Consider the following 13,484-nt stretch of genomic DNA (forward strand, 5'->3'; position numbering starts at 1 on the left):
CCTCTCTCCCCTCACCTTATTTTATTTGCCTTATGATTTACCACTATTTGATATCTATATGGTTTATGGCTGATCTTCCACCAATGAAGTGTAAGCTCCATGAGGGCAAGAACTATGCTGTGTCTCCAACTCTTGGACTAGCATCTGGCACTGAGTAAACACAGCACATATTTATTACATGAATGAATGAATGAATGAATGATGGTTTGACGCCATGATTTTGTAACTTGGATTGCATTGGGCACGTCATTTCACTTCTCTGAAATCCTTAATAGAAGAACACACCTATTTACAGGGCTATCATTTAAATTAAATAAAATAATAGAGTATAAAAAGAACTGGCACATAATAAATGCTCCCTTAAAAAACAACTTCTATCAGGATTATCATCACCAAGGGTCTCAGACTCAGTCACCTGCTCACCAGTGCCATGGGCAGTGATGATCTCACTCAGCCTCAGTCTGTTCATTGTCAAATGTGGAAGTCTGCAATACCATGTCCCACATGGGGCCATGAGGTGGATGCACAGGCAGAACACAGAAGCACCTAGCAGGGGGTCTGAGACATGGTAGCGCTCACCTAGTGACAGGTACTACTATCCTGGGGAGTCTTGGATGTGGACGCAGGCCCCAGCACTTCCTCACTATGTTATTTTGGGGGAGATGCTAACCATCTCTCAGTCTCGGGTTCCTCATCTATAAAATGGGGATAGTGGTCATGCCTCCTCTTGGGTTGTCCTGAGGTCACAAGGAGGTGGTATACCTGAAAGGCTTTCACAATGCCCCGCAGAGATGTGCTCTGACAGGCACAATGGACAAGCCACACACTCTCGGGACAGGGCCCAGGAGGAAGAAGACCGTGGCTCACAGTGCAGGGAGCAAGGACCAGCAGGAATTGGGTCCTGCTAGAGCTAGGAGGTAGGTGGAGCTCAGAGGTGGGCGGCAGATGGAGCACGCAGCTCAGAAGACAAGCCCCTTGCCTAAATCTGCTTCCCACCCCAAAGATAACCCAGCCTGTCCCTCACATCCTGGGCTGGCCTTAGGGAAGAAGACCTAGAAGGCCTTGGAAGTTAATGATGCCAGCTCCTCATGCTCCAAGGCAGTCCCAGGTCCCACGGGACCTGGACCTCTGATGCCAACCCCACCAGAGAGAGGACCATGGGGAACTATCCTTGAATGTTGAGCCCAGGCCTCTCAAATCCCTGAGGTGGGCTCCGCAGCAGATGCAAGCAATGATTCCCAGACTGCAAGCTCCCTGAGGCATAATTTTTTGTCTGTTTTGCTCTTTGATGAATTCCCTCAAAAGGGCCTGGCACATAATCAGTGTTTAACAAATATGTTGAATAAGTGATTCCACCAATAAATTGATGGAGGAATGAATCACTAAATTACTGTAGGTGAAATTTCCTGTGGGCTGTATTCTTTGATAAATCCCCAGTGCTTAGTAAAGTGCCAAGTAAATGTATGTGAAGGTACTGAATCAGAGACATTAGAATGTACCATGACCTTTTAACAACAGGGTTTGAATTGAGCAGCTTCACTTAAGACATGGATTTTTTTTTCTATACCTAGTTCTGCATTCGCGGATTCAATCAACCATGGACATTGGTTTTGGTGAATTTGTCAATGCAGAGCCCAAGACTACAAAGGCAGACTATAAATTACAGGTGGATTTTCAAGAATGGCATGAGAGGTCAATGCCTTTGACCTGTGCCTTGCTCAAGAGTTAAGTGTAATCTCTCTGTAGGCAAAGATTTCCTTCTGCTTTGTTTAAGGCTGCATCCTCAGTGCCCAGAACACGCCCGTATGTGAATCCGTCAGCGAGGGCAGGAAGGCAAGAGCCAAGACCACAGCCCCAAGAGAATAAAACACAAAAGGGCCGCCCTACCTGAGCCCTGCCCCTGGTCACCACTCACCTCATGGTTTTTTAAATAATTTGTCGATTGTTTTTAATTGTCGAGGCAGTAATACTTGGTTCATGAAACTGCAATATACAGAGAGGTGAAATAAATAGCTTATATATATATAATATATATAATATAGCTGGTTTTAAAATATTCCCTTATCATTGGTGTACTAGGTCACATGAGTCACGGAAGGTCCATAGCAGCATCCTCCAGAACTGCGAGCAATGCAGGGTCATCGAGATTGGACAAGGCCGTCTGTCGTCGGAAGTCGAGGCGCATGCCTTCCCTGCGCGGTGTCTCGGGACAGCTTGCAGTGGACAATAAATAAACGACTGCAAACCAGAGAGCGATTTTTGTTGGACTTTGGGGCAGGGATAGGGGATAGGGGAAAAGGGAGAGTTTGTAGGGGGAGGGGGTGTCACTACTTTCTTTTTTTCCTTTTGCTTTTTTTTTTTTTTTTTTTTGCTTTTACTTTCAGAACCTTTGGGAAAAAGGACTTTGGTTTCTCAGAGTGTCGTTTTCCTCATTCAAGTCCTCTGGGGACAAGTTTAGAGTTGTCTGTTCCTAGAGAGACAAGCACCTGTGCGTTGACAACAGTCCCTTTGCGTGAGTCTTTCGTCATAGGGGGTTACAAGTCAACCAAAAAATCCTTATCGCCTCCCCTCCCCCAAGAGTTTTAATTCAGTTTTTGTCTTCTTTTAAACACAATGTACAAAAATAGAGCTTCTTCCTTATTTTTCATGTAAAAATATTCCTCTGATGCAGTTCTCTGTGAGTGTGAGTGTGGGCCAGGTGGCCTGGAGGCCACGCGGGGCCGCAGCCTAGCCTGGGTGCGTGGGGCGGATCCGCCGAGACCTCTTGGTCACTGTGGTGTACTTGAAGGGCTTCTGCAACTCTGCCTGCCCCTTGGGGTACCGCTTCATGAAGTGCACATCCTGCTGGTTCTCCCGGGTCTTGGGGCCCTTCCGTGGCCGCCCCTTCTTGGTGAAGCCCACATACCAGCCAGAGTACTTGGCAGACATTAAAGCTGTGTAGTTGTTCTCCAGGACCTTCTCGATGAACACACACTCCTTGCTGGTGCCATCAGGCTGCGGGGGGAGACAGGACAAGGTGGTGAGTAGGAGGAGGGCAGGTGCGAAAGCAGAGCTGTGTGGAGAGGCAGGGCAGTTGGCAAGGGCTGGGGCAGCACCTGACCTAAGCTTTGACCTCAGCAACTTCACTTCCGGATCTGAGAAGTGGACTTGTGCTGTTGACCCTTGTATCGTTTCCCACCCCACAATTTAGTCACAGACTCCCATCATCATTGTGTCCCTCCGTAGCCAGGGACTTCTACCTCGACTCCACTAGAACCGGAGACCTAGATCTGACCAAGAAGACATTATTCCCTGTGATTGGTGCAAGGCTAGGAATATGGCCAGAACCATTCAACCAGAGTGCTCCCTGAGACCCTTGTGAAAGCAACCCCCAAAAACATAGGCCAAGTTAAACTTGGAAAATATGTAAAGCTGAAGGGAAGGCAGCCATTTTACCACTATGGGAGGAAATCCTGTCTGACACCAAAGTCAGCACAGAGGAAACAAACCCAAGAGTGAGAGAATGACAGAAACCAAGTTCTAGTCCTTTGGGCTCTGGACCAAGCAGCATCTGAAGCTCACTACCTCACTGTTATATGGGCCACTAATACCTCATTTCCTTTAAACCAGTTGAGATTATATTCTATCACTTTAACAGAAAGGAATCCCCACCAATGAGCACAAAATCAGACATGAACTCAACCACTCAACTCAGCAACTCAACCACCACTTAATTCCACTGTTGTGTAGTTAAATATAAATGACATTTAATGCAGGATGTGGTGCATTTTAATGTTTGCTGTAAAGAGGGGTTGTGGGCCTCCAAAAATAAAAGATTTCACATGGCCAAACTCAGAAGCCTGTGCCCTTGGTTCTGAGATGTCAGGCTCCCAAGCAGACATGTGAACTCCCTGGGAGTCTATGCCAAGCCAGGAGGCCTTGATTCAGAGCCGAACAAATCCTCACACTTCCTTGTGTGACCTCAGGCTAGTTGGTTCCACTCTCTAAACCTCCAATTCCTTGCCTACGAGGTGAGGATAATGACCCCTATGTCACAGAGATGTGAGGAATGATGCTTACAAATGAGATGGGCGCACAGTAGGAACCTGCTAAATTACATCTGAAGAGCAGGTGATTGAGACAGGGCCAGTCTCCCTCCTTGGACCTGATCTGGACCAACGGCAGCAGATTTGACCTTGACCTTTCTCCCTGAGACGGTCGAATCACTCCATGTGGAAGAGTAGGAAACACACAAAGCTGGAAGGCCTGAATTAGCAGCACTCAAGTTTCCAAAGAACATCTCCAAATTTAGGCCGGGCCCACTCCTCGTTACGGTCGAACGCCCAGCCAAGTTGGAAGCCCAGCGGTCTGGCTGTGCAGGGAGGCTGAGGTGTGAGTTCCAGCCTTTTGTTTGAAGTGGAAAACAGGCTAGGGCTTCCAGGAACATTCACCTTTGAGCAGAGGGCAAGCTTGGGCGCTGCAGACAAAGTGCTGAACTTTGCAGAAAGGGACAGGCAGGGTAAGAAAACATGTCTGGAGGACAGCCTTTCTTTCGAGGACCGCAGAATAGGCAGGGATAGAACCTGGGAGACATACTCTTGGAAGCCAGAGATAGTATGTGTGGGGTAAACAATGTGGGACTCTAGTGAGGAAAGTCAGGGTTTATGTTCCAGGGGGTAGAGGGGAGTGGTCTTGGGGTCTCCAATGGATAATTCTGGAAGCTGCCTGCGTCTAGGTCCCTGGGGTAGTCTCGGTACGACAGCCAAGGGCAAACTGAACAAAAGCTACACCATGCTGTTTCCCCACCCGAGAATACCTGCCCCTCTGCCTGGAAAACTGTTTTCATCCTTCCACGCTAGCACAATAACCACCTCTTCCAGGAAGCCTTCCTGACTGCCATTTATCTCCCAGGGCACCTCTTCCTTTTTCTTCAAGACTCCATTCAAGCATCAAGTTTGACTGGACTAACAAACTTCATCTTCTGAACCCCCTTGGCATCCATTATCCCTCCCACCCACGCCCAGCACAGCAATCCTATATCTGCTTCCATCACCATTAACCCAAGAACTTCACAAGGCCATGACTGCTTTTCAGTTGCTCTCATGGCTCCATACAGGTCTTAACCAAAGACATAGGCACCCAAAGCATTTATAATTGAATGGATAAAGGTTCTGCTGGGGCATGGGATGGGCATTTGAACCATGAAAGGATTTTCCTCCAAAAAAAAATAGACTCTGCCTCCTAGATCTCTTACTATTCCAGAGATGGTACAAGGGAAGGGAAGCTGAGGAGACACAGCAAGCAGTGGGTGGAGCTCTCTGCCCACTTATACTCCCTACTTATCCATTCAGTGATTGCCAACCACTGACCAGACATTTCCACATCCAATATTTCATTTAATCCTCTTAACTCCTTGAGATAGACTCCACCTGATAGGAGAAAACTGAGTTTAAAGAGGCAAAAAGGTTTACCAAGGTTGTGGAGTTATAAGTTGCCATGTCAGGATTTAACCTGGACTTGCCCCTGCAGCTCACTTCCCCTCTGTCAGGTTCCAGACAGATCCACCAGGACAGTAGATGTAGCAGAGTAGACACTGCCCGTGAGCACACCTCCCCTCCCCCAGGGCCTTGCAGAGCTGCCACTGGCACTAAAAGAGGGTTTAGAAGTACAAAGGGCCAAGACAATGCCTGGCATATGCGCTCAGACATGTCTGGGTTTATTTACAAGGGTTGAGGAGCTGGCCTGGGGGCTGAAATTTCCAACATCCCAGAGCTGAAGGCCCCTTGGCAGAAGCTGTGAGGTCTATGGTAGTTACAAGTTCCCAGCTACAAACCAGACACTGTCAGCACTTGGACTTGACCTTCACCTCTGTTCCTGATGACCTCTACAACTCTGCTTGAGACCTGCAGAGATTTCAAAAAACACCTGTGCTGGGGCCTCAGCCCCAGAAATGCTGATTCCATTCATTCAGACAAGGCAGAGCATGGGTGTTTAGAGGAAGGGAATATGCCATCCCAGAAGCTTGGTGATTTAGTAGAATTTGATCATCTCTCCCCCACTAGCACCTCCAACCTCCTTCTTTCCGAACTGGAGACTTATTCCTGCTATTTGAGCAGGAGACTGAATCTGATAATATCATTTGGTCCTTCCATTCAGTCTTACTCAAAACTAGAACTACCCCGATTGTTTTTAGTTTTAAAAGTCAAGAAATTCCTTTGTTTTGCTTAAGGCATTTTGAGCTGGGTGTCAGACACTAACGACCAAAGCAGTCTTAGCAAAGATGTGCTGGCAGGAGGGGACCCCTGCCCTGACAGTATCTGAGGCCCAGTTTTGCCCCAAAGAGGACACACAAATGATCCACAGGTGGGAGCTGATGAGGAAAAAATGATCTGAGTTGAATCTCCAGACATAGGGAGAAATTGCCCACACATACTTACTGGGTGAAAGAAATTATTATCTCCTGGGACAGACGAATGTGGGGCCAGAGAGGTAGCAAGGAGAGGGCTGACTGAGCATGCAGGAGCTCAGGGGCAGAGTCTTGGTATATGATTGGCACAATGCATCTGAGGGAGCGGCTACTGCCAAGAGCTGGAGCATCTAAAAAGATTCCATTGGGAATTCAATGCATATGCCCTGCTGGCAACAGGGATGTACAAGATTGGCATCCAGAGTCAGGATAGCCCAAGAAAGCTGTCCTGCTGAACCACTCCAGAGAGGCCGACCTTTAGTGGAGGCCAAGGGTTTCCACCAGTGAACGAGTGACCTTGAAACCTGGTTTCTTTAGGAAACTAGTTTAACATTTAGTTCCCTAAATTTTAACAAGTTGCTATTAATTGCACCAGCATTATCATTTCATTTTACAGATGAAGACACTGAGACTCGGCGAGGCCAGGAACTTTGACTCTGTAGAGAATTCTGACTGTAGGTTAAGTCACTCTTCAGAAAGCAAAAAGGAGATTTCTCTTTCTTTGATGTCCCTGCAGCCCTTTGGTCAGGTCCTTGATGCAAAGATAGCCAGATCCAGAGTGAGGCCTCAAAGAGCTCCTAGTCTGGGGGAGGAAGCGGAGGGATATCCTAAGGCATGAAGACAAAATACGGACAGACCAGCAACCCCAGGCTGTGTAAGGGGCTGTGGGTTCTGGGGTCAGGGAAGCCAGAGGCTGTTGCGGGATGAAGGGAAGGCAGACCCAGCAGAGGGAGCAGCATATGCAAAGTGTGAAGCTTCCATCGAGGGGGTGGGGTTTGTCTGGGCCATGTGTCTGTGACAGAGGAGCATGAAGACAGGTGACAGAGGAATGTGAAGGCAGGTAACATGGGAGCATGAGGGCAGGTGATGGGAAATTGAAGGTAGGTGACAGGAAAGCGTGGAGGCAGGTGACATGGGAGCATGAAGGCAGGTGGCAGGGCCAGGAGACCAAGGAGGCTGCCTGCAAGGAATAATCCATTCTCTGACAGGTGGTGAGGTCCCTGGGGTGGGTTTTGAGCTAGGTTGGGGGCAGAGGGTGCGCGGAAGCGCTGAGGCCTTTTGTGCTTTAGAAAGCTGAGGGGGTGCGGTGCGCAGCCAGGAAAAACCTGGAGTGCAGCCTGAGGGGGACCCTGCTGAGGCAGCAATTCCTGTGAGGTATGAAACCAGAACAGAGAAAATGGCAGGAGTTGGGGAAGGAGGGGGCCACACCAGCGTCTAGGGGGTCTAAGTGCAGGGCAGGACTGGGCAGGGAGGCAGTGATAGAGCAGCTATCCTGGGCTCCGGGCCTCCTGACGCAGGAGCCACAGAGAATGGGGGCGCTGGGCTCCATCGAAGCCCACAGGAGACCCGCGGTGCACAATTGGGACAGGTGTATTTGGGGGACGTCCTCACAGCTCCCCCAAGCCAGCCCAGAAGACGACAATCCGAAAGGACATAAGGGGGGAGCCGCCGCCGGGCCTCGGGCCTCCCTGGGCTGAGCGGTGCCTTGCGCCAGCTGAACCGTCCCCAATATTAATGACGGGAGAGAAGGCGAGGGGGCAGGAAATCGGAGCCGGCTCCTGTGGAAGCGGTGACTCAGCGGCCAGCCGGCGGGCAGGCGGAGGGCGGCCGGCGGCGGGAGCGGCCCGAGGGGACGGGGCTGCTCTTTTGACCCCACATCGGCCCTCCTGGGGTCAAGATGCCGGGAACCGCGCAGACGGGGAGGGCGGGGCGCTCAGGCACGGGGCACCGCAGACGGCTGCGCGCCCCTCCTTCCAACAGGAAAAAAAAAAGAGCCAGCGCAGCCGACAGCTCCAAGCAGGTCGGGCCTGGGAGGCGGCCCAGGCGGGCAGGAGAACAAAGCGCTGGACGCGGGGCCGGGCCGCACCCGCCACAGGAAACGCACCGCCAGGCCAGCGACCGGCGCCCCGCCCGCCCGGCCCCTGCAGACCCCCTCGCCGGCCGCCCTAGCACCGCGGAAAGTGAATCACTAATGAAAACCAGTCCTCGCCGCGCTCGGCCGATTACCAGTACTTTGCCGGTGGAGAAGTTGGTGTGGGCAGCGCGGCGGGACTCTTTTCCTTCCCAATGGGCTCCGAACCCCCCGCACTGTAGTGTGGGATCTGGGACAAGTGTCCCTGGGACATGGTCAAGCCTCAGCTTTCTCGTCTGTGAAATGGGGAGGCCATTACCAACCTCATGGGGTTGCTCGTGGGCATTTTCGCTCAGTGCCTGGCAGAAGCAGGTGGCCCATTAACAGGCCATCGTGATGGCTATTATTAACAAATAATGCCACAGCACCGTGACTCAGATCCCTGGCATGGTACAGGGAAGGGGAAGGGGGAAAAGAGGGGATGTAAGAAATCAAAAAGATGACTTAAACAAGAATGGGGTCCTGCTCCCCTGCCTCCTAACAAGGAGAGCCACAAAACCAGCCAAAGTCTTGCTCCCAAGCAGTAGAAACCCATCCCACTGGAATCAGGTGTATCATCTACCCACCATGCCACCTGTTCAGCAGAAGCCCCACACTCCATTATATAAATTGGATAAGGAAGTGAGTAGGGTCCCTACAGAGAGAAGGAAATACAGAGTATGACTCCACCACAGAGGAACTGCCAGTCAAATCTTCCATTTGAACACTCAGAGGAAGCATACGTGTCAACTTCACAAGCAAGCCCCCCCACGAAAAAAGGGGGGCACTGAGAACCAGCCTTGGTGGAGATCAGAGCCCCTGGCATGTGGGTGCACCTCATCCGCATCCCCACCCTTGCCCTAATTTGTTACACGCAGCTCTCTTGCCTGTTCCAAAGTAATAAAATCTTCCTGAAATGCTAGAACCGTGAGGCCCAGCGCTGACGAGGCACCGGGTTCCTGAGGCGCTGCTGCTCTGCACTGGTGATTGTTGAAACCATGCTGCAGCCCAGACCCTGGCCTGCTAGTGCTGATTCCCCACATGAAGATCACACAGGCGGGGAGCCCCAGATCCCCTCAAGTTCTCCCACTACTGAGCAAGCCATAGCTACACATTCACCAGGAGATACCACGGCCCTGCATGCTCCCCAAAGTCACAATCTGCACCCTTCCCGCTACCCAAAATGACCCGGGGGACCCACCCAAGGGCCCCAGTGCAATTTCAGACCATCACTCACCTTCCCCACGAGCTTGCCTTTCCGGTTCATACACAGGTAGAATTCCGTTTCCTTGCCCTTGATCCGGACTTGACTACCGAAGGTATCTGTCTCCACTAGGAGCTGGGCTTCGAAAGACAGAAGAAGACACATTTTTTTTACCAAGGGCAATGGCCTGGGCTAAAGGCTCAGAGACATGATCTCTGACCCTGCCTCTGGTCATCCCCCACACTCCCCCACATCAATCATGGGGGAGCCCCCCATCTCAGGCAGGGAGATGGAATTGTCCTCACCTGTCCCCAATCCCAGTCTCTTTTTGGCTGCACTTGGAACCCTTGTAGCTAAATACCAGTGTACCCCTCTTCCCACCATCATCCTCCCTCCATATCCCTCAACTTCATGCCCAAAACAGAATAGCCTCCCATACAAATAACCCCAGAGAAGCAGCAGTCACTGCAGGAAGGGATCAGACAGTCACACACAAGTACTCACAGGCATGAAGGCATGTACACACACACTCTGCTTGGGGATGGCAAGCTACTTCCTCCAAAATTTATGTCAGCGGCTCCTTTCTCCAGGGAAACATCTAGAAACCTGCTAGTGTCCCCTCCCCCAGCCCCTCTGCCCTGGCCACTTAAAGTAGGGGAAGGCCTGGAGAGGGCAGCTACTTCAGAAGAGTCTACTTTCCTCGGTCAAGGTCACCAAGGCTGAAGCTAAGTCCCAGGAGTCCCAGCAGGTGGGAGATACCATGCTAAAACATCCATGCTCCAGGGAGCCTCCCTCGGTATGGGGATCAGAAATGGTCCCCAAAGCCCTGACTGAACAAGTACATCCAGTGGTCACAGGATGACTGTCCCTTGACCAGACATGCTGTGTCAGCTCTCCCCCGTTCTTCTGCCGGGTCCACATTTTCTACCAAGGAAGGAGATGTGTGACTCTGGTAAGCCATGTGCCCTCCCTGAGCTCTCTCTCTTCTCTGGTCTTGATTCCCTGTGCCTGGTCCCCCATCTCTGCCTCCCCTCTCCAGCTGCTCTCCCCCGCTTTCTCACCCTCCCTCCCCTGACCCTTTACTTCCTAGCACCTGCCCCTCCCTCACCCTCAAAATTTTAATTTTGGTGACAAGGGACTTGCTTCTCCATAACTAAAATCATAGCCCTAAATACAGTATCCTTGGAGCCACAATGAGTGTACCTCAGTGCCCCTAAAATACACTAGGTATGATTTTAATAAAAAAAAATTTAAAAATATATACCCTGGTGCCCTGCTGTGAAAATTAAAACCATCTGGAACTCAGGATTTCCAATAATTAATCTAGCTCTCCTTTGACACCATTGCTAATTAAAACATGATACCCACCCTCCCAAGGAAAAAAAGAAGAATTTACATAAAATTTAAAGATCTAACAAGAATTTAGTAATTCTAGAAACAAGGGGAGGCACATTCTTCTCTCCACCTTCCCCCATCCCTAGCAAACACTGAGAATATTAACCAACACTGTGATGGGGGGTTGCAGGCCCTTCAGCCCCCCTGTTCCACTGTAATTCAAACTCCCTGGAGCTCTCCCTGTTAGCTTGGTCCCCGAGAATCCAGGGCCAAACACGGTAGAAGCCCCAGGACTTGTTTTCTACATCTCCTCACAAAGCCCAGCACCACACAGGAAGGGGGTTTTGGGGGTCAAAAGAGTCCGCAACTCTCAGGCGCTTCTGAGGTAAGCAGCAGGTGGAAGGGAAGGTGAGGGCTTTGGAAAGTACAGACCTGGAACCCCCCACCCCACCCAGTTCCAATTGTATGAGCCTCAGCCTCAGTTTCTCCACCTTTGGAATGGGAGTAATTGTCCCCAATGTTCCACAGTTACTGTGAAACTCAGACCAAATGATGTTGGAAAAGGCCTAGTACCCTGTTTGCAGAGGCTGGGTAAGAAAAACTCCATAACTATTGTTGAAGTTTCCTTAGAGCTATATAAAAACAAAATTCCCACAAGAAAAAAAGGAGAGGGAAAAAATGCGATGTGTGTAAAAGGGCAGAGGTGGAGGCGTTTGCCTCCCTGAGGTGTGACCTCTGACATCCTCCAGGAGCACAGGCATCACACCCCAAGAAATGCTTCAGAAAATGCTTTGGGCTGGAACTTATTTCTGGCACCCTGGGTTGTGTGACCTTGAGCAAGCCATTCCCACTCTGAGTCTCAGTTTCTTACCTGGGCTAGGTAGAGGGAGGGGTTCCACACTATTTGGATTCTTTCTGTGGTTGGGAACAGGAACAGGAGACTGTAGGAAGGGGGTGAAGCTACCAGCCTGGGGTCCAGGCAACCCCAAATGAGTCTGAGAAGGAGATGGCTCTGTCTGCCTCTCTCTTGGCACATTCCCTACCCTCAAGCACCTCTTATTATGCACAAGATCTGACTCCCTGGAGGGCCCTCTGAAGTCACACACCCTCCAGAGCTTGGCTGTCTTTGTCCCCATTTTACAGCGTAGGAAAGTGAGGTCAGACAAGCAACTGGTCTGGAGTGGCTGACATGGGATCTGCCTGCCTCTTCTTGCCGGGGCTCCAGGGGAGGGCCCCCAGCTTTGGGATGACTGGCTCAAAGCACAAGCCCCCACCACTCATCATCCACAGCCAACACTGGAAGCCCTGGCCTTTGCTGGGCCAACCAAAGGGCCTAGGGCTGGGGCTGGACTGTGCCTCCACCCCGGCCAGCCTAGCCACCCCCACCTGAGTATGGGGAGGGTCTGCCTTGCTGCTAAGGGAGCCAGAAGTCTGTTCTCCCCCAACAGACCGCAGCAAGCCACGGAGTGACCTAGACTCCACTCAGCGCATGACATAATGAGGAGGGAGTCGGGCCAGAATTATGTAAAGTCTTTGGGGAGTAATAGCAGCAGCAGTTGAGAGAGAGAGAGAGAGAGAGAGAGAGAGAGAGAGAAAGAAAGAAAGAAAGAAAGAAAGATTGAGAGAGACCCCACCCTCAAGGCCAGGTCTGCCACAGCTCTTGCTTGATCCTCAGCATCACGTTGCCCCCTCTCATGACCCAAGCCTCCAAGATGCAGCTCTCAGGAGCTGGAAACCTCATCTGAGCTCAGTTCCATTCTCCAGGCTTATATCAGGCCAGGCAGGAGGAGTCTGTGACATTATCTTGTTCCATTCCTCATCACCCTGGCAGCCCCTCCTGTCTGCACAACTCAACAGCCTCTTGCCCACACCAATCTCTCCTCCACCCATCTGCCAGAGGGAATCCTTTAAAAACATAAAAGTAATTCTGACTCTTCCCTGCTAAAGTGGATCTCTGACTAACTTCAAATCCAGCCTCTTTACAAGGGAAACACGATCTGGCCCCTGCTGACCATCCCTCCAGCCTCTAATCACAGACTGCCAGCCGCCCAAGTCTCCTTGCTGTTCCTCCCTAGCACACTAGCACACTCCTGCCCCAGGGCCTTTGCAGTGGCTGTTCCCTTCAGGTCTTCCTGGAGACCAATTTGGCCAGAACTTTCCATAGTGCCTTCTTAACAACTAGGATGCCCCTCCAATGTCACCTCTTCAGAAAGGCTTTCCCTAGCCATGCTGTTCAATGTCATACCACTCTCCCCAGGCTAGCTCTGCCCAATCCCTGTTCATTTAACTCAGAGCTCTTGTCCACATTGACTTATCTGTTACCATTTTTATTGTCTGTCTCCAAACCACCCAAAGGGAAGCTCCATGAGTACAGGGCCTTATCTGTCTTATCATCACTGTGATATCAGTACCTGGCTCACAGCAAATAACCAATAAGCAAATTTTAGTAAATATATCAATGACCATGTTAGGTAGTATGTAAAAGTTTAAAATTAAGATTCAGATTCACATTCAGAGAAGTGAAGGGACTTGCCCAAGGGCACAGAGCTGGGAAAAACAGCATAGAAAAGCAATAGTAGAATTTTGAACCCCATCTCTGACTGATTCCA

The 13,484-nt window shown here is 50.7% G+C and overlaps 1 protein-coding gene across 1 annotated transcript in view; it reads right to left on the reverse strand.

The window, feature by feature from the left end:
- Positions 1-2,727: 2,727 nt before the first annotated feature.
- FGF18 (fibroblast growth factor 18) overlaps positions 2,728-13,484 on the reverse strand; it is a gene marked incomplete at both ends in the record, with an annotated part of 30,325 nt that continues 19,568 nt past the window's right edge. Inside the window, 2 exons of the mRNA XM_084243750.1 lie at positions 2,728-2,994; positions 9,574-9,680. Coding sequence (XP_084099876.1) covers positions 2,728-2,994; positions 9,574-9,680 — 374 coding nt within the window. The remainder of the gene's footprint in view (positions 2,995-9,573; positions 9,681-13,484) is intronic.

The sequence above is a fragment of the Talpa europaea genome, assembly GCF_964194135.1.
Source record: "Talpa europaea genome assembly, chromosome: 9".
Taxonomy (NCBI): Eukaryota; Metazoa; Chordata; class Mammalia; order Eulipotyphla; family Talpidae; genus Talpa; species Talpa europaea.